Consider the following 24,001-nt stretch of genomic DNA (forward strand, 5'->3'; position numbering starts at 1 on the left):
GCCGTCGATTACTTGGCCAGCATTGCGGTTTGAACCAACGTTTGACAACATGCGGTATGCATCGAACCGTGACGAGACATATTTAAATAGGGAACCGCAAGAAAAACAAATCTTAACTCGTGGCAATGAGCTGGAACCACTCATCAAAATTTAATTGCGGGGATTTTTTGATGCCAAAAGAGAAAGTTTCTTCGGAAGCTTATGCCTACCACCCTGGCAATTTTGTATAAGCCTACTAAGCTTTGGAGCGCCATATAATTTCTTGCTGCAAAATATGATGCTTCTTTTTCATTTTTCAAAGTGGTGTTTGATAAATCATCACCAGTTCGGAACCTTCTTTCTTTGATGAACTCCTAATGGCAAAGGTGTAGTAACAATTTTAAAGGCACCGAAGCTTTGTTGGGTTCTTGAGTTTGACTTTCCTGGAATGAAAAACATTTTCCTGGTTTAGCCCAACAAAAGTGGTTAGTCTACCTTTTGATAGGTTTGTTGCTTTTCTCTCTTTTACACATCCTTGTTTTCTTCTTTCCTCTTTATTTCACCACAAACAACCCCTTTCATCTTCTGCGTTTGAGTGTTGCAAAAAGAGAAAGATGCCACTCCTCATGGGTACACGGTTGAGTTATGCATGTCTGATGATAAACTCAAAGAGCACTTTATCATTACGCAATTTCATTGTCATCAATTGCCATAAATTTTTAAACGATAGTTTGACACCATTTTGAAAGTTAAATACATTTCAAATAATTGTTTGGATTTAATCGAATTTCTGTATCTGTATTGCCTGTAGCAACTCCATCAAACTAAAGGGCAACTTTACAAAAGATTTATCCAGAGGGAAAAATCCCTTGCGTTACTTTTGAAGTCACCCACCTTAACATTGCTCACCGATAAGCTGCTTCATCACACGCTTAGCTTTAGCGATTTAATTTAATCTACTTTAAAGGCATAATCTTACATTTATGGCTACGTACACTTAAAGTCAGTCATTGTTTTTTACCACTACGGTAGGGTATGTTTTGTTGACATTTCTTTCAAGCTTGAGTTAGTTTTGTTTGTCGGCGGTAACTGTTGTTTTAGCCCCACCTTTTCTTACCGTGCCGATGTTTTACTCTTGAAACAACATTGCAACAAAAAGACACATCGAAATAACGTATTAGCAGCGGTGAAAGTTATTTCAAAGCAGATTGCCGCACGAGCATCGACTTATTTTGCGTGGTTCAGCCTACGTTTGCAACAAGACTGTTGGAAGTCCTTGTCTCCATTACCTGCAGAGATGGGTTTCAATGAGTGCTATCTTTAAAAAAATCCATTAGTGGTTGCTCCGTTTTCAGCTAACAAAAGCTCCCCCTTTTGCATCGTTTCACCGTCACCAGCGTCAACAGAGAGCTTTGATAGATGGGAAAATACACCTATAATTCGCTTTTTTGAAACTACATAGAATATTTGTTCTACTGTAACAAATGCTTTCTTGATGAAGTTTGTTTGGTGATGTGTCATTCTGGACATCGTATGTCAAATAATTTCTTTGTAAATAGAAGCGTACCGGTAGTATGTTTACATTCATGTGAACGATCAAATTTCACCCAGAAATAGTTCTTTTATAAAATTAACTGCCAAGGATTTGTTTTTCGTCGTAAAAGTATATATGTGCCGCGTTAAATAACTGCCAAACCACAATCTGTGAAAATCATGTCTCTGCTGAGTAAAATAAGCTTACTTATGTTTACTCAAAATATTGCTACAAAAAATTGTGACTTGAAAATACAAAATTTTAAATTCAATTGAAAGTTACAGATTTAGACAGCTACTTGGTGAAACCGCATGTATCACAGGCGATTACCAATTCGGAACTATAGTTTTGTTATGAAAGTAAACAGCCGACGACCATAAGTCTCTGTACTACACCCAGCCCTAGGCATTTGGGCAAGGTCGTAAAAAGGCGCTTTGTTCGGCTTTAAAATTGAAGTGGATCTCGACGAGTATGAACTCTTCGATTAAAACTAATAAACCACTTGAGTGCCTCAAGACTCTCAACCTACCAAATGAGCTGATGGCCATTCATTGCCCAGATGGGCGGCATATCTGAAGACTGTAAGTTTTAAACAAAATTTACCCTACCCGGTTTCCGCTGTACCTGGTGAATTTTTTCAAAAACTCATGACTCATATTTTTGACCTTTGTTGAGCAAGATCACGCTAATAATCTGTAATTGAGACAACAGAGCATTTACTAATACTCTCAGCGAAAGACAGGCACATTTACATACTTGACACGAAAACTCCCTGTAAATCGCAGCATTATTTATGGATTTTTCACACGCTACACTATTTTTACGCATGCTGATGCAAAGGCTATTTTATTCAAATCAAGTTTAAAGTTAGTTGTGACTTTTATAGTTACAGAGGTGGAGATTTGAATGAAACAGCAAGTATTGTCACCCCAACAATACCATTTCAAATGAACCGCCCATGTGACACAGATAAGCGTAATCGTAAGTGCGCTTTATAGTCAACGTATCACAGTATTCATTCATTGGGCACAAAATCAGTTTTTAAGTTTAACAACAATAGCAGTTTGCTCGTATCGCATGCTCACTAACTTCCTTGCTTAGCCCATCTTTTCAAAAATTTAATCTCAGTTCAAACACCAGAAGATTGAATAAGCACTGTGGAGTAGAGCGGTCATTGAAGTGGAATTTTGATCAGCCTTAGATAATGGATGAATTCAATACCGTTGGTTTACCAAACTTGTTTGAAGCAGATCGCCTTTAAAACTGTTATCACTTATCAGAAGAATCTTTCACTCTTATCTGGCACCAGTTTGCAGTAAATAAAACGTCATGCGCTTTGTCAAACACACAGTTGCCAGGGGAGGTTGTGTATGTATTCCAACCCCTTTCATTTTCGAGATTTTAATCAGGGACGTCACAAAATCATTATTAGGCTACTCATTTTATCAATATGACGTCACACACGTCTCAAAGAATGGTCATGTCTTTTGACCATACCTTTGAAAACAAAAAAGATATTCTTAAGTATTTATTATAGGATTTGCCGTATAGCAAAAGATGGTTTTACTGGGTCCAATATCCCAACATTCAAAAACAAAATCCCTCTCCGCATTATAGTGCTTGCCTTTGCAAGATCCGGATTCAACTGAGTATGCACAAATGGAGTTTGGCTCTCTCATCGACCTACGAATGCTGCGCAGTGGAACAAACTGCTGGCCATGTCGTTCATGAATGTCCCATTTACAAGGTGCCATAATGGGACGCATGGCATAGCAGAACTGGACGAAGCTACACTCACCTAGCTTTCCATCACTTGCCCTGAAATCTGAACAATCCCGTCTCGCACAAAAAAAACAACTGTCAGCCAAAATAAGTAGTCGTTTTTACATCACTTTAACATCAAGAGATATGGAAAATCTCAAGCTTAGTTAGCTGGAAAACAAGTAGGCTATGGTGTCAGTTTAAACTTCTCAACTGTGTGTGATATCTTTTTACACCCATTATTGTGCATATGAGTAGACCACGAGTAGATCAAGTTGTAAACAGAAGTTTGTTGAATAGTAAACTTGTCACGGATTGGAACAGCACAAAGTATTTGGCACAGGTCAACATATTAAAAGAAATGTGAAAGCAATTTCACGTTTGTGCTAGTGTGGGAAAGTGACCATTTTCTTCGCATAAAAATGAAACTTTTCACATTAATTCAACTTTATAAGTTTTGTGTCTTTGTGAAACCTTAATCAATCAAATAGTTATCTAAAACAGCTAAAGTATATTAAAATAGTCCAATCATGCTTAAATCTTATTTCGTCAAAGACTGTAAAAACCGCTTTGTAAGTACATTTTATATTTTCCTTGTAGAAACATAGCGTATTGAGCAAATAATTTGGTAGAGACTCTGGGGAAGCTTGCCCCCAGAATATTTTAAGAAATTTCACCTTTTTTTATCGCTTTCTATGTGTTTTCTGTCCCAAACAGTGCACCAGACGAAAGTCGTCGCATATATCGCCAACTCAAAAGAGTTAAATTACTAATGACAATAAACAGCGTGCTACCGCGACCAAGACTGTTGAGAGGATAACTTAGGCCCGGTAACAAAGAGATTCTCGTGCCCTAAATCAAGATACTTTAAGCAAAACGCACTATATCGAAACAGGTGATTTCTTCAAGTTCCTGTAACCCTTAAAAAGTTATAAAGCCCTAAAATAATCTCGAACCCCGGTTTAAAAGTATCCTTGGACCTCCCACCCTGTCAACGCCACTGACCACGACTCAATTTATGGGATACAAAAATATTGTTTTATGGTTAGCCTATGTACCAATTGTACATACTACTGATTTTTTGTGACTTAGCAGTTAAAGTGTCAGATTCTGAATCGGGCGGCATGAGTTTGATACCCTGTCGTGTCATACCAAGGACTTTTAAAATTGGCAATAAATCACTCTCCGCCACTCTCTGATTTGCAAAGCTCTGAGAGTAGCGCACATATGCAATGGAGCATCATCATCATTCGTTGTCGATTTCGACTCTCGATTGAAATCAACAAAAACACACATTATCATTATTACTGTATATTCCTCACAACAAATATTTGTGCCTTGAATGGAAGATGCCTGTTTCAATCAACACCGTTTACCATCGTTACGTTAATTTAGGCGCTCTAGGTTGGGCATACGGACGCAGAAACAAACATTATTTCTGCGATGCTTTATGTCAACTTTTAGGCAGCATGCAGTAAACTAGTAGCTTTGGTGATAATCTAGTTGCAACTTATGCTACATTAGATGAGCTACATTGTGTATAAATTAGTTACAGCATAACAACCTTTTCCTTCAAGCCATTTAGATGTATTGCTTCTAGCTGAACGCTTTGCTGGTCTTTGCAACAAACTTTGCACCTGTGTATAGTTTGCAACTGAACGCTTGATTGTAGGTAGAGTTAATTTCATTTTCATCTTAGATTGAGGTCATATGGGACTCGTACGTTTAGTGTCTACAAGCCTGTCATTACTACGTACAGAGCACATAATGCTGGAAGGTACCTTTCAACCTGCATGTTAATTTTCTTTGCGAGCATGCGCATCAAAGTTGATTTTAACCGCAATCGTGTTCTGTCGTTTTCATTTTTAACTGGATTGACTTTGGTTGCGTGATGATATTTTTTGATTGTTATTAAACCATAAAATTATTACAGAATGTTAAAGTGTTTTTTTTTTGTAAAGATATTTTGCATGATTTTTTCTTTAGCTTATAACTTTGTTAGACTGTGCATGCATGATTGATTGCTTGAAACGTTGCTGCAAGGGTAAGTCAACTACCGCCACTCCCAGTTGTACAAATATTTAAAAAATGTAAAGCAGCAACGAATAAGTCTTATCCTCGGTGTCTGCTTGTTTGGTGAGTAGGCTGTGCAATATTGCAATAACGGGCATGCATGCAGATTGCGCGTGAAAACATATTTTTGTATGATGGTAAACTTTGTGTTTGTTGCTAGTACTTTTAGCATATTAATGTAAAGAAATTCTCGGCGATACACCTTTTTATTTGAATTAACATTAAGATAATCAACGCAAGTTTTGTTCGTGTTTATCATGCATCTGTGTCAGTGCCGGATTAAGGGGGGGGGGGGGGGGCGGACTAGGCTGAAGCCCAGGGCCCCCACCTCAAAAAAAAAAATCTACTAATTTTTTTAGTTGCACAGCTGGAGATTACTGCTTTAATTCGTATCTCAAACAAGCAAGGGTGGCTCACCCAAATGTGCTGCGGTGCTGCAGCACCCCTGCCCAATCCCAGTTATTCAATTTTTCTTCTTTTTTTTAACAAAAAACATATTTATTTGATACTTTCATATCCGAAAATGGTACGGATTACGGGTCAAAGTTATGATAATGCTGCCAATATGAGTGGCAAGTATAACGGTCTTCAAGCTTTTCTGCGCGAGAAATGTAGTGTAGCTCATTATGTCCCTTGCACAGCACATTCACTTAATTTAATCGCCAGCCTAAATGTCCTGTAGAAACATGCCGTTCTGCCGCTGAGCTTTTTGAATTGTTGCAAAGCCTTTATTCATGGCTCGTCTCGTCTACTCATCGTTGGCAAGTCCATCGAAAATTCCTAGATGGTTTGCCTGTTTTGAAGACATTATCTGATACAAGATGGTCAGTTAGACATGATGCAGTTCTTCTTCTATCGAGTCTTCTAAAGTTCGTTGATACACCACAGATTGACACATTCTTCCGCAACGGAGTTATAGCCTACACTGACAGGTCCCACCTACTGCACCGTGTTGCAAGCCGAGGGCAAACAAGAAGGTGATCCGCTGCATAGGCGTACCCAGGGAGGGCGAAAGGGGCCATGCCCCCCCCCAAATTTTCCAAGTTTGGATTCCAAAGTTGAGCCCTTTGTTGAAAATTTAATAAAGTTTGTAGAAATTCATATCGTTTTCCAAGACATCTGGCTATTAACACCCCCAAGGACTTGTTTTAGACACACAGAAAGACACCAATAAATTTTGCAAATCGTAAATCGCGCAAAATTTACGCGATTTACGTTTCTTTGAACTAATTTATGGAAGCAATTTCAGAATGGCTTACTCTATTGGGTTTTTGTGTAGTTATTGAGTTTTTGTGTAGCTGAGTTTTTAGTGTTCTCTAATTTTAGCCGCAGTTTTTGCCCGTTCGTGTGTAAGAGTTATCTTTAATAAGTTAATAGCTGTTTATCTGCTAACAAATTTCATACAAATATTACTCTAAAAGTGTTTTCAGAAAGCGCTATAATCCATTATTTGAGTGTAATTTTTCAAAAATTTTCCTGGGGGAGCATGCCCCCGGACCCCCCTAGAATACGCGTGCCTTCGGCACGCTCTAACCCCCCTACCACTTTTATTGTTTCAACCCACCAGGATACGCCACTGCACATCAAGTGGCGATGGCTTTAAATCAAACACTTTGTTGTTCTCTTCAATTCATCAAATATTTGGCTCCTCCCAAATTTTTTTCTGGCTACGCCACTGGTTCGCTGTTTGGGGCTCGGTGCCACAGATACATGCAACTGGGCCCGTGTCGTAGCCCCACTCCACCATTTATTTTTAGCAAAAAATGTCACTTGATAAGGGCCCCCACTTTCAACTCAGCCCAGGGCCCCATACACCCTTAATCCGGCCCTGATCTGTGTGTTTAATCTCATTACATCACGTTCTCGATTTTTTACTCTTACTACAAAATTTGGAACAATAGTATGAAACATCGAAACGCAATAGCCCACCAAATCCTAAAATCACAAAAATGCAGTTTGTAGGTCTTTTCCTAAGATCTCTTCTGGTTCTTTGTTTTTTCTACTTTTAATACGCTTTTCACATTTTGATGAATCATGCTGTCAGGTAGCAAAGTAAACTCAGCTACTTTTGTGGTAAGCTACTTCCTGGCGTCAGATTTTAAATTGTTTTGACCTTGGCTAAATCCCCACGAGTGCGATCTATTGGTTCGAGACTGGGATCATTAAATGTCTCAGCCAAAAAGTATTGAGAAAATGAAGAGTATAAATGAACTTTTGAATGGGTGATCCAAAGAATTGGATTACTTAAATCAATACACAAAAATAAAGCTATACCCTCTTCATAGATGTTCGCTGTGCAGTAATAAAGCAGTTTTTGGTACAGGCTTGTCTGAAGCGACATGAATATGAGACAAGTGTTTTTTAATAACATCGTTTGTGGCAATCTAACTTCCATTAATTATGTTATGACAAATAAATTGACTCAATTAAGATCGTACTTTATCTGTTCACATGGTTTTTTCAACACATTTTTGTTTTATTATTTCTGCATAAGTCTTGTCATACTTTTTTTTTTATTGGTGTTTTGGTGCAAATTGAGCACAACTGCAGATTACGTAAATACACAGCGTAAGAATCATTTGTTTAATTCTTTGTGAATTGATGAATTCAAAGCAGAAAAAATATATTTATGTTGATCTCAGATCAACGAGTGAGCCATTTTCGCAAGAACTGAAACTGATCCCTGGGGGCACCCAAAAACGCACCGTCTATACGGGAAGATATTGTGCATACCCAACGACGAGACGTGTACCGCACCGCGTTAAAAACGGATCTCAAACCTACTTACGGAGGGTGGTTTCCCAATGCCCTTGGTCTTCGTTGTACTGCAATCCTCAAGTCAGGTACTTCTCATCCTCGATGTAGGCCTACTGTTTGAAGAAATTCATCGGTTTTACCCGTGGCCTTGTTTGATCTGGTCAGATCTTGTTTTGATCGTATCAAGACTGGTAATCGTCCTGCCAGTAAATCAATTGTATTTTCACACTGCAGACGTTGAATCAATGTGCAAAACGACTGATTTACTGACTGGGTGAAGGTTTGAACCAAGTGACTCGGAAAGCAATGGGAAGCCAATCGTTGTAGGGTGTAAACTATCAACCTTCAACCATTTCATTGTTTTGCTAAAAACAACCTCGTGCTCTCGCTGAGCATCGAACGGGCGATCTATCACCATTATACGTCATAGACCAGCGTGGTTTAGTTTAAAGAGGCGACCCCATTTAGTTTTCTACAACAAGTTTCGACAAGTATTTGTGTAGTTGTTATTTATGAGGTTTGCCATTTACTTGTCTGTATTAAACCTTCCTCTCGTAGGCTACTGTTGCGTTTATTATTAAAGCAATTATCATTATGGTTTTCCACCTCCGTTCATTTTATATTGAATATTGATTTTTGGGGTCCCATGAAAGCATCAAAATTGATAAAGTTTTGATTTCGTCTCTTCACCTTTTTAAGAGTACGGCCATGAAAGTAGTTTGTATTTTTTCACGGCTGGTTACTTTTAACGAAGCCATATCGTTGGACGCATTTGACTTAAAGAGGCGAATGTTTGTACAGTTGAACTCTTGGAATAGTAGAAAAGGTATTTCAAATAGAGTGCTCACAGAAAGGATACTATCAAATAAATTGATTAAAATTTTGTGCATATTTTTCAGGTTTGTTGTTGCTTCCCGTCATTCATATCGAATCCAAATGAAACTCATAACCACGGACGAATGGAGATGCTGCCCTGGTTTTTCTGGCTCCAACTGTGAAGAAGGTAAACCGCACATCATAGCCAATTCCAATAAAAAAGCATAAATTTTACGCAGTTTTCAACCAATATCACTTTTTTAAATTTTCCGGAGTTTATTTTGGGTTCCTTTGTCTCTATACTGCTTACGTCAGTTAATACCAACGACAGAGGAAATGTTTAATTAGTAATTCTATGAGAAAGGTTGTGACACTATGTTATGCCCAGGGCTTCAAGCAATAAGAATTGCCTAAACAATTATCAGGATGGTTTTCTTCGGAAACCGCTTCGAGAAAAATGTGAAACAATACAAGGAATGTTATTGACTGATGCCTTGTCTAAGTAATGCTATAATTTGGCATGATTTAATGAGCCAACTCTCCATCAGCGATGTCCGTTATAGAGGACCGGTGCTTATGTGTCAAGTTTTTGTTGAAAGTTTTGATATTTTATTTTTGATTTATGGTTAAAATTCAGAAAATTAATGTAACAACCTGCTTTGCTGTGTCAAGCCTACATCAGTTATAATTAACATTAGTTTCTTGAAGTGTTTTTTTGTCTTAGCGGAAATGGGTAATTTTACACTTCAATAAACATTCTGCCTTCTATTTTTTAAGTTATGTTAGATTGTTAGTTATACATCATCATTACTATTCTTCAAAAAATGTCAATACTTATGATATCAGTAACATTAGCACAATAACTTGATATAAAAATGTTTTGCAATAGGTATTCATTTTTATAAAAAGAGAAAAGCGTTGTGATCATACCTTGGCCTCAGCATTAAATTAAATATGCTTCAATAAATACGGGTCACTTTATCTGTATAATAAATCTTTCAAACGTCTCAATCACAGATCATTGCCCTGTTCATTGTTTTGACTGTTGATATAAAAACTTACTGTGCTCGTTTCTGTGTCCTGTTAAACTAATCTTTATCTTGCCAGTGCTATCAGAAGGTCTTAAGATATTTGATCATTGTCTTCCACATCACTCCAAGACAAGGATGAGGCAAACAATTTTATTTTTTACAATAAAATAACGGAAATAAACTTCTTATATATTTGGATAGTTTACAATTTTTATCAAACCATTGGCGCACCTTAGACTTAAAATTGCCTTAAAATCTCTAGGGCATGGCTGCCGCCACCTAGTTTCGCTGCTTGCTCAGGAAATTCAATTATTTTTTTTTAGAAGTCGTGAGAAAATTAAGCATTTGCATTTTTAGCTGGCTTTGATGTAATGTCTTTTGTGGTTTCAGTTATCTCATCTGAATGTGCTTTTAGTTTACAAAATTTGGCTTGTTTGGTTAAAGAGCATTTTTTTTTCGCTTTTGTTTTGTGCAAGTTTTAGTAAATTTAGCAACTTTTAAGCTTGTTTTAACATCTAAAGTTGAGGACGTTGAAGGGAACAAGTTTGTTCTTTGACATTCTTTACTTGTATCGCTGGTCTAAATCTTTACCATAAAATAGCTTAATCCGATATCAAACAATGGGTATGGGTCTGTGGAATTCAATTTATTGAACGTTATTTATCCGAAGACGTTTGCAAAGACAATAAAGCAACAATACCGTAACATCCCACCTGGGATATCAATGTCCAGTCATTGCAACTGGCCGTTTGCGATCACGTTTAGGAACCATCATCGACGTTTTACACGTAGCCTTGTCACTCAACTGCCATGGATTTCCCACTTGTTGAAATCATGTGAACTTTAGCATAAAATTTTGCGTTGAAATGTCTGAATATACGCAATTAAGCATACACTTAGGATTTTAGTATTTTTTATATCACTGTAGAGTTATAATTGCGCAGCTGTGGTTTGCTTTTGAAATCAGGCTGAGCCATCTTTCATCATTCTTCACAATTTATTTCACACAACCTTCTCTTCATACTTTATTCTTCTTGTAGGCTTATCCAAGAATTACTTTTGCCGGAAATTAATTTCTGTTTTTGTTTATAAACTTCTTTTTTCTTTCAAAGTTAGTTTGAACTTTTCTTATTTCATAACTTCTTCGTTTTGAAATCAAAATCTTTAGATTTACATTGATTGAATCCGAAAGTATAGCTGCTAGAAACGTGGATTTGTTGAGTTCATCACCCTAGGTCGCTAACCGACTGGTACACCAGTGCATGGACTTCTAAATAGTAGCATCTGGACTGGAAACTCAGTGGGCAACACAGGGACTCCGAGAGAAGTCAGCACTGGTCGGGAAACAACACAAAAAATGGGCCCCATAATATTTTTTAGCAAATATTGCATTGCATGTTCGTGTTAAGCTGAAATTAGCCGACTTTCCTCAGCATGAAAAGAACTTCGTTCAATGTAAAAATCATCAATATATAATCACTGGATTACACTTGCAGCAAAAATGCCATTGAGGCAAACTATTTTGTCTAGAAAGCTTTGTAAACACACAATAGGCCGACAGGCAACGAAAGTAGTTCAACCTAGCATTTAATTCAGGAGTGACCAAACTTTTTCCCACGCGAGCCATATTTGATAATAAGTGTTCACGGGCCAACAGCCACAATAATTTTTCTGAAAACTGCAAGTTGAATTTATATGATTTTTGTGTGTCTGCAGGCCAAAAATAACACATTGTACAACAACAGACGCGGGCCATATAAAAACGTGTCGTGGGCCGGAGTTGGCCTGCTGCGGGCCGGACTTTGGACATCCCTGATTTAATTCAACCCTTTCTGGACTTTTTGCAATGCAAAGTTACGGATCACAGCATCAAATGATAAAATTTTGCGACGTCTGAATTGGTGCACAACATGTATAGTTATTAGTTAGGCTTTTCAATCGGTTTTGAGTCATAGGCCTACTGGAGCGCAAACAATTCTTTACAAATTTCAGTAATTGCTAAAACCACGTTCTCAAAGCACAACCGTTGGAGGTAGCTACGGGAACACAAAAAAAAATCATAACAAAACTATTTGGAAAAACCTTTCGAAGGTTGCAATCAATGGTTCCTTGTGTAGAGATTAGCCTATGGGGTAGGTTCGTTCTGGTTTGCAGCTGAAGTTTGCTCTGTGGCTTTCTATCAAAAGTACCAACTCATCCAAAATGTCTTGAAAAATGTCATTGTTGTAGCCTACAAATGGTTTAAGTTTGTCCCACATGCCCGCAACTGCACAACAGACATACGATGAAATTTTCATGGAACTTCAAACTCATCGACGATATGTTTAAGTTTGTTGATACATTTGTTAATTCCAACAGTTATCGAATCCTTTGCAATGTACGGTAGAATACATTTCCTTCGAATCATTCAGCCAGTTAAGTGGAGTTATAAAAGTTTTCTGTCCTCAGGAAAACAAAGTCATTTTCTTTTAAATTTATAATTGCCACTGCAACTTTAGCTTGCGAGTAGTAGCCTACTCTTCTCAGCTTTCTCTTACTTAGATTACATCTTTCTTTAATTTCATTAAATTCATCAGTGAATCTTGTTTAGGATCGTAATCCACATGATGCAAAGCAGTCACAAATTTAAAACTGCTAGTTGTAGGCTACTTTAGCATTGACTCAGCTTCCGATCAAGCTCTTGTTGGTTCCAACTTGATGCATTTAAGTAATGTCTTTAGAGCTCCAATTGCAAAAGGGTAATGTAAAGCATTGGGTTTGACTGCTCCACGCCTTGATTACTTTCTCAAAGTCAATTTTCTTTGCAAGATGATAGGACAGCTTTCTTTAGATTTTTCAGAATTTTTCCTCTGACTGGGCTATAACTTTAAAGATGCCACAAGCTTGCAGATAATCAATTACTCCAAAAATGATAAGACATTTGAACAACGCTGTCTGTAGGCAACATTATGAATTCCAACCAGATTTAAGCAACAACATCTATAAACAAAAAACTCAAATAAAGAAAAAACTCACTACCTTCCAAAATCACATCATGAGAAGCATGACCAACAAAAGGTTACTTGATCACACGAAAATAGAAGATCTTCTAACTATGACAAAACTACATCCAATTGCAGAAAAAGTTAATAAAATCAAAAGTTTTAAAACTGTTCGGCCACACTAAAAGATCACAATTCGGAATCAGCAAAGTTTGCTCAGAAGGAAAAGTAGAAGGAAAAAGAAAACGTGGCAAACAACCAAAACGATGGCAAGACAACATCCAATCATGGACCGGACTCAACTTGGCGACACTGGGCGAGCTGGCTCAAAATCGCCACTCTTGGAAGCAAATCTTCTCTCGTGTTGAGGCGCAATCTGCTGCAGGCGGAGATAATGACTGGTGATGATGATGATCCATAAACAAAAAATATACAGGATTTACTTTCTTTAATCGTGCTTGGACTGATACCTTTAACTTTCCCAGATAACTTATGTTGGATACAACGTCCTATGCCTGGCCAACGCAGATTTTGAAGTTAATAAGGTTCAGTTGTCAAGCAAAAATAGTTCCCGCTTAGCTAAAACAGCGCCAGTTTTCAAGTTGAAACTATCAATACAATCGAAACCGTTCAGTGATACAGAAATCATTTCAGCTTCAGATTTTACGTCTTGAAGCTGTTCAACATCGCCTACCTTAACACGAAAATAATTTGTTCTTGATGAGAAGCATCGAGAGTGACATTTACAATGATTGAGAAATACTTGGAACTACGCACTTCATTTAAGAATTTGTTGATTATTTAGTTGGTACATTTTTACTTTAGTACTAAAAATGGGCCCCCTTCAAAAGTGCAAAAACAAAAAACTACTCGTTTTTCCTTTACAATGTTTTGCTAGGGGGGAAACTGGCCCGACTTCCCCCCCTCTCGGAGCCACTGGGGCAACATGAGGCCAAACAGTTGGTACAACAGTTGGCCAACAGTGGGCCAACAGCCAAGTAACTAACCCTGTTGGCCCACTGTTGGCCAACTGTTGTACCAACTGTTTGGCCTCATGTTGCCCACTGAGTTTCCAGTCCAGATGCTGCTATTTAAAAGTCCATGACCAGTGGGTTTGCATTTACAAACTAAGCATTCAATCAGTGAACTAGTGAGAGTGAAGTAGGTTTCCACTACGCAAACTATTTGTAGATATATCTTATACCTGTTACTGTGCATTTTAATAAGTTCAGTATGAACCGATTTAGGTAGATGAACCATTAAGATATTTCTGTCACACTCCAATAAAGTCTGAGGTCTTGGCGAATTACACAATGCAAATATACGTGTTTTACGCTAACTTTGTAGGGCAGTAGATTAGGCCCTATAGGGGGTAGGGGCCTAGGAATATGTTTGTTTTATTGGACTTTTTTTTTTTGAAACATTTTAAGACGTTGAGTTTGACAAAGCTTCCAAATTTTGTTCCATTTTAAGTTGATATTTTGTCAATAATTGTAAACCACAACGAAATGTACCTAATGTACATAGCTTAATGGTTACACTGTTAATCGCTGTCAATTCTTCCTACACTCGGCTGGCGAGCACATAAATTGTTTTTTTCAAAAACATTTTAACGCCTTTATTTTAATTTGCAGTTTGCTTTAACTGTACGAAGATGACGGAGTTAAACGAGCAGATTGAACGTTTACGTCGACAGGTAAGTGTGGCGGGAAATACTTGTTCACTCATATCTTGTTTGCCAACTACTTGTACTAGTGACACTAAACAATTTGTTATCCATAGAAGGTGTGTACCATTTACAAACATGGTTGGTTTTACGTTGAACAGCGTAGCAATGCCGTATTTCGGTTGAAACTGTAATCTTAATATCGGTGGAAACCGGGATGTGTGAAAGAGGCAGGCAAACAAATGAGCTACCTTGCGAAATAGCAAAATTATCCAATACAAAAACAAAAAATGCTTTTTTTCTCATTTATTTTTTCAATTTTGAGACATTTTTTGATACTTTTTTTGTGAAATGTTATAGTATCTATAATAATAAGAACAAAAATGTGCACAGCTGAAAAAATTCCGTCCGTTTCATAATGAAACATTAAAAAAACGACAAATTTTGCTTGCTGGGTATCTCAGTTTTAAGATGTCACTCTCGTCTCTAATTGCTGTGTCAATCATACCTCTTGTGTGTACTTGAGATAAACAAATGAGTAGCGCACGTAAAGAATTGAGAATCAAATACACTTGGGCTTGAAATGTTCATCTACCGTGAGCATTTTTAGATGTTATTTTTCTCATCATCACCTATTTGTGATATTTCACTTTGTCTGGCTTTAGGTTCAAGAGAGCGCTTTCTTTTCGTTTGGTAGCGACGAAACTGTCTGTGATAACAAAAAAAGTAAAAACTCGGTAAAGAGAAACCTAACCAGTAACGAAATTCGTATCATTTTCTCCCGTTATAGCCCACGCTTTTCTCGTGTTAGGGTAAGTTTTAGCATTGTTCTTTGAAGAAAAACTCAGTCGTCCTCGCTCAAATTGCCCCACGTACATTCGACCACCTGGTTAGCTCAACCTTTTCACTTATGTCAAATACAATTTTAGAAAGCTACAGTTTCCACTGTTTATTGGAACGACACGCTATAATTTTAATCGTACCAATTTGGCTTGGTTGTGATGGGATCTGTTTGTACGGTAGCAAAATTGATTGTATTTTAAGACCATTTCGAAACAAAGTTATGTTACGTTTTAACGTAAAAGGTTTTATCTTTTTTCTTCTCTCAAAACCCTAAGCTATTTTTTTGTTTTGCACTCGAAATGAGAATAAAAGAATCTCAAAACGCAGAAAGTGCCGCTGTCTTCACTTGCGATGATGTACAAAGTAGCCTAGCGGTGTTGTTTAGAGGTAATAGAAAACAAACAACATTTTGTTTTCCTTTGGAGTAAAATTCTTTTGTTTGATTTCCTTTCAAATTACATTCTTAGCATAGGAAATTTGTTTTGCCCAGTTTGTTTCAAACATCTCTAATTTACAGCAGTTTTCAGGTTTCAATAAAAGCAATCAAACATCGTTTTTACAAAAATATCGTATATTTGTAGGGCAGTGTGGTCAAAGTATATTTTGTTCTCAGCCAGCTTGGAATGTCAGATTAAGTTTATGAGCCAATTACTATAGACTCAAATTAACTCTGTCTAACCTACAATTATGCTGTAATCTTATGCAACAAAACAAAATCTTCAACACTTCCCGCCCTTCTGCGTACGCCGCCCACTACTGCAATTGTGGAAGTGTGTTTTTGTTTCAAAAGTACGTTTTCACTATACCAGTGCGTTTGATTACTCATCTATTTTTTTATTTTTGTTGATTTTTTAACAGCACTTTTATATTCTAGATATCTTCTGGATCTCGAGAGGAGTCAGGCGAAGATTATCCTGGGCTTGGGTCGAATTTCAATAACCAAAAAGGTCCAATAGGTCCCCCTGGACCCATGGGATTTCAAGGACAAAGGGGTCCTATGGGATCTCCTGGACAAAACGGCGATAAGGGGGTAATAGGGCCTAGGGGATTTCCCGGTGTCACTGGAGCTAAAGGAGAAAAGGGAAATGCAGGAGTGAATGGACAACCGGGGATAAAGGGGATTTCCGGTACAAAAGGAGAAAGGGGACTGCAAGGTGTAGCAGGTAAAAGCTACCAATGCAATGGTTTGTTTTTATTAATGAACGTTCATGTTATGTAACTAAAACGTTGTGAACAGCATAATCTACATAAGTTTTTAATTCTGCTTACAAACGTAATGACAACACAAACGCTTGAAGTTTGAATCTTTTGACTGAACATCACAATTTGCTCTTAAAACTCAAAAAGTTTGCATTCTCGGACACCTTAATCACGGGACTGCATGTGTATATTGGTTGCTATAATACAATATGTGAACTATGGTAGTTTACGTCTCCATCTTATAAATATATTAATTTTGATAGTAAATGTTTCGTCTAAAACACGACATTGATGGTTTTAGGTCCAGCTGGACTCGGTGGTCCTAGAGGTGAAAAGGGAATGCTGGGACTGATCGGCAGAAAAGGTAGAATACAAGTCTATTACAGTATAACATTTGTAGTTTGATGCAATTTTGACTTGTGCAAATATATCATGATTACTGTAACTCGGTATTATACAGTATAATTATACGACTTATATGTGCCAGATATACTTAAGATATATAGCCTACCTTATTGACAAGTCTCATACTGTATATGAAACCTCAAACCTTTTATGTTCCATGTACAAATCATTTCACAATTATTTTTTGCGGAGCTTCCGTCATTGAAAAATAAGTTTTTCATTGCACTCGACTTGTAACTGAAGCAAGAGTAGAATAGCTTTTTTCTCTTATTCTACTGTAGATCTTGTTGTTTAGACAGTAGATCCATCCTGGTCCACCTAATTGTTTACACACCAAGACAACAGTATCGTTGGTAAAGTCTAGCGTTGTTTTGAACAACCACCTTAGCCCGGTGTCGAACCAGAAATATATGATTGCAAGACAATTGCCGTGTCTTCTCTGTCATTCCATCGTTTATCACTTAATTGTGTTTCGTTTTATTCAAAAGCAGATTTATAAATTGAAACTAAACGAGAGCGATTTGAGATGTATTCACTGATGGTACTCTTTCACAGGTGCCGTTAAACCCAGCTGCAAATTAGGCTTTACAATTTTGTAGAGTGCAACATGCATATGAGGTGTCCCGGAGAAATAATACAGTTCATTTTTTCAACTATGGTATCATCAATAACTTGTACAGTTCGTGTAGCTATTATATCTTCATTCGTTGACATAATGACACCACTTGTTTAACAATTGTCAATATTATGTTGTAAAATGGTTCAATTACCTTCAGCCGTAATGACGTAAGGTAACAATAACCACATCTTGCATGGTTTAGCCCATTTGTGTTTATTCTTGCGAGTTACCCATGACATGTGACCACCATGCATTCGTGACCTTTGTCAAGTCCTATTTTATTGGAAGAACTTGGCCGGTAACAATGCACCCGATAGCAGGTGCTTCACTTTGCATCCGTCACTGAAGCCTGTTAAGCCGTTACAATGGCCACAACGTCGGCATCTCTGCCTCCAATTGATTGGTTCATTCTAATCTTTGATAAACAGCAAGATTTTCGTTCTCATCGTTTTTTACACGCGTTCTAGATTGCAACTATTCAAACTTCCTGTGTGGTAGTGATGCTTCAAGTAGTTGGAATGAATTTGCAACTTTGTTTGGAGCTGTAGCCCGTCTCAGTCCCGCGCTATCAACGCATGAATTTGCAGTTGATAACTTATCTTAAAATCTAATCGCGTTTTGCAGTTTAGTCTGATACGGTTTTAAAGAACGCAACGTTCAGTTGCTACCCAGACAACAAATCAATCGTGTTTTTACATTGGTTCAACGTCTGCATACGTTGAATGAATGTAAAATGTTTGATTCACTGTCTGGTGTCACGTTATTGCTTACATAACTTGCATGTTTTTAGGTGACGTGGGACCTATCGGCTTACGTGGCCAAACAGGAGTACCTGGACCCCAGGGTGCTGTCGGTCCATCAGGTCCAGAAGGCACAAGGGGTCAAAAAGGTTCTACAGGACTGAGAGGTCCCCAAGGACTCCCAGGAATGTGCCAATGTAATAACGGGCCAGCAATAGCCTCCGATCTTCCTCGAGTAGAAGACTTGGGTAAATGCTCGTATTTTAGCGCAACTTTTCCCGCTTTGATATCTCATTTTAATTATCGTTTTTAAGTTATTTACATGTTTTACAAATCAAGGAGAGCTAGGCTCGCAAACCCCTAAGAACGTTTTATCCCCTTTAAGTTTATAAAAAAATCCTAATTTAACGCCACAATTTCATTACAACTTTGAGTATTAATGTTCAACGTTACATTTGTCTTGGGCCTTTTGTGAGCAATTGATTGGGAAAATGGCATTTTGTGTTTTCCAGACCAGTGCATGGGATAGGTCAAATTTTGCACAGCACTAATGTTTGTTTGGTATTTTGAATCAGATTGAATAACTTGCTTTTCACCGCTGTACAACGATTTGCAGTTAATTTGTGACGCCTGAAAAACGTGCTCATTGGGGCGCGTGAAGCCTCAAAAGTTCCTCGTACTTTTTGCTTGCGCTTGGTTCTTAATTTTATTTCTTTACATTGATACAATGTCTGACTGCCACGTTGAATTAAAGCAGAGAGACAGGATTTACCAGCAAACACGCATATACGTTTTACAAAGTAACACTTTAACCTTCTATCCTAGTTCAGACAAAAAAGAAACCTGTTTGGCCGTTAGAAGGAAAATGTTCCAATGTGCTTTGCTGGTTATCATCGTTTACTTTCAAAGTTAGTTTTGTTTGCTCTGCATTGCTTAGTTTATCGAGGAGTCATTGTCATGTGTTGGGGCAAAAATATACTTACAGCTTTCAAGATTTTTAAATTCTGATCTAAGGAGCAATTTGATGGTTTGAATGTCACCCATTTTACGCTTTCACAAGTTGAGAACTACACTTACCGCACAAGCATGGTACAATAACTAGTAATGGCAACACTAGTCACCAACATTAACTGTTAAGATTCTTTGTGGATGATGTATGGTGCCCGTTCTGATGAATTGTGCGCTCATATACGAAGGGCATTATTCTTGGGTTATTGAAGGGTTTCGTGTTCGACCGGGGGCATAGGAAGTAAATCTATATCCCCGGTTTGGACAAACTTTTGTTTCGTGTCCAGCTTCTAGATACAGTTCGTCATCATCAATAAAGGTCATCGGGTCTTCTCTTTTCCTACTCAGCCGGCCAATCAGTTTCTTTTTTAACGTCAACATAATTATGTTGAATCATTGTAACAAAGGACTAATTTACTGGCTGGCTTTGAATGCATGTCACCAGTTTCTGTTTTCAAATGAAAATAATGATTTATACATATATTGGTTATGATATTCCGACGTATTGTGATGTCATTTGACTGTGTATTTTAAGATTGTTATTGAAGCAGTTCTGGTCTGCACATTGTGCAAATGTGCAAGGTCGTCTACTGTTAACCCGATTCATAGTTCTTTCTTTTTGCTTATTATTAATTCTTTAGTTTTCACATCAGCACGATATTTCAATTTTCTTTAACTATTATCATGTTTATAAACTGCACACCATAGAGGTTGGACCCATTAAGTTCCAACGTGTCAAGCCAGAGATGATAAGCGCCCCAACGACCGTTGAGTTCTGTGGCAGCAACTTGTGGAAGAGGTCGCTGGAAGAGCTTAGTTGTGACTTCGACGTCGCCATTGAATCTCCATCTGTCAATCGCGTTGTTCGCAAAAATCGTCACGACGACGCCACTTATGAAACTCGTCGCAAAGGGGGAACATTCTGTTTGTTCAGCCAAAAGACCAAGCGCAAAAAATGGGTTCTTGCAGCTGGATTAAACGCACCCAAAAACGAATATCAGACTTCTAAGCCGTCGTCAGATTTTGAAAGCAGACAAGTCTACGACGAAGAACAATCACTGTTAAAGAAACCTCTCGATCAGCTGCCTGTCTCGCTAAGTTATGTTTATAGACATGATCATTATCTCATTTTCCGAACAACTACCTCACAACTGCAAAGGCGCAGGACGCCAAGATTATTCAGTCCATTTTTTTCTAATACCCGACAGGGGCTGTGTATGACTTTTCGCTACATTGTGCACAGCGGACTAAAATCCAACTCTGGACTACTCGTATTTTTGCTGCCTTGCAATCCTCCGTACAGAGTTCCAATCCTCAATCTAACTGCTCTTCCCAACGGCAACAATACTTGGCAAAAGGTTGTGGTTCCCTTGCCTGATTACAAGCGTCCGTATCAGATTGTGTTTGAAGCAAGATCTGGAAATCAAGAATCGGATTTCATCGCTATGGACGATGTCATCTTTTCCTCTTGCGGTGAGTTTTCAGTGTGCAGAATTGATGCAAATTTACATCGGTGCGATATTTTAACTTCGAGTAGTGGCTGCATCGTGTGCTTGACCTTAACTCGTTGATTCTAATTTGGTGAAAGTTGAGCACTTTGTCTCTGTCAGAGAAAATGCTTGTGGTAAATTCCTTGGTGAAAAAATTTTTTTTTCTAAAAGCTTTTATAGCACAGAAAAGACTCGTCATTTTCACCACTGCAAAAAAAAATTGTCTAACATTTTAGAAAAAAATTTAAAAGGTAAAATCGTATGTTTTTTTTACTAAATTGCTGCGTTTTGGAAATAGCCTACATTGTTCAAAACACATCATAATTTCGGTAACATCAAACTTAAAATGAAAGGAACTTTATGTAATTTGCAATTAAAGATCCTACATTAAGTGTGTACACTTGTTCATTGCTAAAGTAAACAATTTCACAGCTCATGTGAATATTTTGTTTCAAACTGCCCCAGACAGCAAAATCCGTCATTTTTACATTGATTCAACGTCTGCAGACAAAGGAATTTTTCTGTCTGGTAGTTAAACAAATTCGCTTGCTACGCAGTATCTCAATAAATCATAGCGGTATTTAATTAAATTACTTCACATGCATTTCATCTGCTTATCATCTGATTTCTGTATAATTTATTGGCAATCAATCAAATCGCTTTTTAATTCATGAAATTCCAAGTTTATTGTATGTCTTCAGACATATAATCACTTTTTTTAATTTTAAATTGCACTTATTGCTTTTGGAAACCCCAAAGTGCTCAACCGTTCATCAAAGCGGTGTAGTTTGATTGCGTTGTAGGTAGTAGTGTTATGTTGTTCAAATGATTAGCTGAGCAATTTCATTAAATCATTTTGTTATGTGTAAACTTATACCAAACTCATGCACGATGTGAACTTGTAATTACTCCTAAAAATCAGAAGTTTGGATAAAAAAGGTGACTCAAGAAATTACAAAATCTTTAAAATTTAAATTAGGACAAAGTATTCAACAAGCGGAAAACCCATGCAGTGTAATGCGTAGTAGCAGTGAACTACCATTTCTTTGAATAATAATTGATTTTACATAGATTCACAACTGCACAAAAATGATTCAGTGCTTGAGTTTGGTGTTTGTCAAACTGTGACTTTTAATTTCCATTCATTTTTTAATGTGCATCATCCATCCAACATCTTTTTTGCGCAGTAATCACGTAATCAATGGAGTAGAATGCTGTTGATGTGACCAACCTATTGTAGATAGCCAATGTTTGCTATCATGTTTGTTATGCAGTGTTATTGACCATTTTGTCGTGCTTCTGGTGGTAACTGAAGTGTTTACCGTTCCAAACTGGTTTTCCAAAGCTTAAGTTTTGTAAATCGTGTTAAGAATTAAAGTGAAACTATAGTGTTGGACCAGCTGATACATTTTGGGTTTTTGTAAACCTGTCACTTTCACTTGAGTCCAAGTTTACTTCTGGTGATGAATACCCAGCCAATCAAATCGGTCCTTCCTTCTACACGTTCTCGACGTATTCAATAGATAAAAAGGCAAGAAATTAAATGCTGTGTCCATCCATAAGCATGAGATTAAGTGGCATACTATCACTATCACGCAGCCGCGTTTTGTCAGTGGATATCAAACCCACAACTTTCAAAACTTACAGCGTCTGAAAAACACTCTCAGCTTAAATTCAAAGGGACAGACCTTCTCGTTGATGAAGTGAACTTTCAAAATGTCTTTTGATTGTCAGTGCTTTGCTTCAAAACTCGGTATTTGCTTTTGACCTACATCTAAGAGGCGCAAGTCTGTGCTTACCTCTCCAGCACAAATGTCTATTTAGGCTACGCTAAAGATTTATATCTAAATACAGTACAACAGTTTCGACTTTATTTATTTGGTTTAAACTTTTTCAGACATTGAAATTGTATTTTTGTTGTCGATCTGACTTCAAAATATAACAGCTCCAACTACAATTCACTATTGTGATACTAAAAAAGAGTAAACTTTCAAGACACCTGAATATGGAAAGTTTTTTTCTCTAGGCCACAGTAGCAAGAATAGGAATTATCAAAAGTTTTAATCGGGATATCTATGATGTATCGTTGCTTGTGGCGCTTGGATGATGCATGTTTATATTCTTTGCTGGAATTAGGCTACTGTTGCACGATGCTGACAACTTCTCTAAACAAAGTTGTTAATCTATTTATACATGTCCACTGCTGTACAACTTCCTGTTATGCGTTTTACATCCTTATTTTCTTCACACCACGTTGCCAGTCAATCTTGATATGCATCTTCTAGGAAAGCGTAAATATCACTTCATTTAAGTATAGAACTCCCAATCTAGGCCTATTGTGGATTTCAAGATAATACAATTGAACTTTGACAAGTTCGTAGTTGAGTTCGCTGTGGTAAACTACTCATGTCTAGTCTAAAAAAAATTTATATGTGGAAATCTTGTTGGCAACACAGAGTTCGTGATTATACACAAGAAATCACTCTTGTTGTTTTGCAATTGTTTGCATCAAACAAAGTTGTGATTTAACCGCAAAGCAACATCAGATAAATGTGCAACCTCAACACAGTGCGAAGAAATAAAATACGATTTACTGCAGATGCAACAGGGAGTTGTTTTCGAAACCAAATATTGCAAGGCTACTCTCTTCCAAGACAAACATTAGTAAAATATTTTGTGACTTGTGATTAAACCGCCTCAATTTTGAACTTTATTGCCTAAACTAGGTCTTTTGGGGGTATGTTGTTTATATTTCGTGCGGTATTCTTCTAGAATATGATTTTTTACTACTGTTCCGGCTGTCTTGAGCGCTTTTTAAACATAGAGTCGGCTAAGTATATACATCATAGAACATAGGCAAGGATATATACTCAACTTCAAATAAGTACATTTACGTTAGCGGAGTATTTCAAATGATGGGTTTGATTGATTCTGTCGCTATTACTAATCGGAACACGTGAAGAAAACCGTGTTGTTTTTAGTATCTGAACCTCTTACAGTTTTTTTTTCTATAACTCTATAAAAATTGAAATAGTGTTTCCTGAAGTGAAATCACATTTGATCAGTTCCTCCAACGTTGTCTTAACGTTGGACGGTTA

At 37.4% G+C, this 24,001-nt stretch overlaps 1 protein-coding gene across 1 annotated transcript in view; it reads left to right on the top strand.

The window, feature by feature from the left end:
* The window catches only part of LOC145772513 (uncharacterized), a 41,888-nt gene that overhangs the window by 5,021 nt on the left and 12,866 nt on the right, over positions 1-24,001 (top strand). Inside the window, exons 5-12 of the mRNA XM_082584384.1 lie at positions 4,974-5,051; positions 7,990-8,190; positions 9,004-9,107; positions 14,567-14,628; positions 16,316-16,604; positions 16,943-17,005; positions 18,456-18,653; positions 20,122-20,886. Coding sequence (XP_082440510.1) covers positions 4,974-5,051; positions 7,990-8,190; positions 9,004-9,107; positions 14,567-14,628; positions 16,316-16,604; positions 16,943-17,005; positions 18,456-18,653; positions 20,122-20,886 — 1,760 coding nt within the window. The remainder of the gene's footprint in view (positions 1-4,973; positions 5,052-7,989; positions 8,191-9,003; positions 9,108-14,566; positions 14,629-16,315; positions 16,605-16,942; positions 17,006-18,455; positions 18,654-20,121; positions 20,887-24,001) is intronic.

Source organism: Aplidium turbinatum, chromosome 6 (genome assembly GCF_918807975.1).
Source record: "Aplidium turbinatum chromosome 6, kaAplTurb1.1, whole genome shotgun sequence".
NCBI lineage: Eukaryota > Metazoa > Chordata > Ascidiacea > Aplousobranchia > Polyclinidae > Aplidium > Aplidium turbinatum.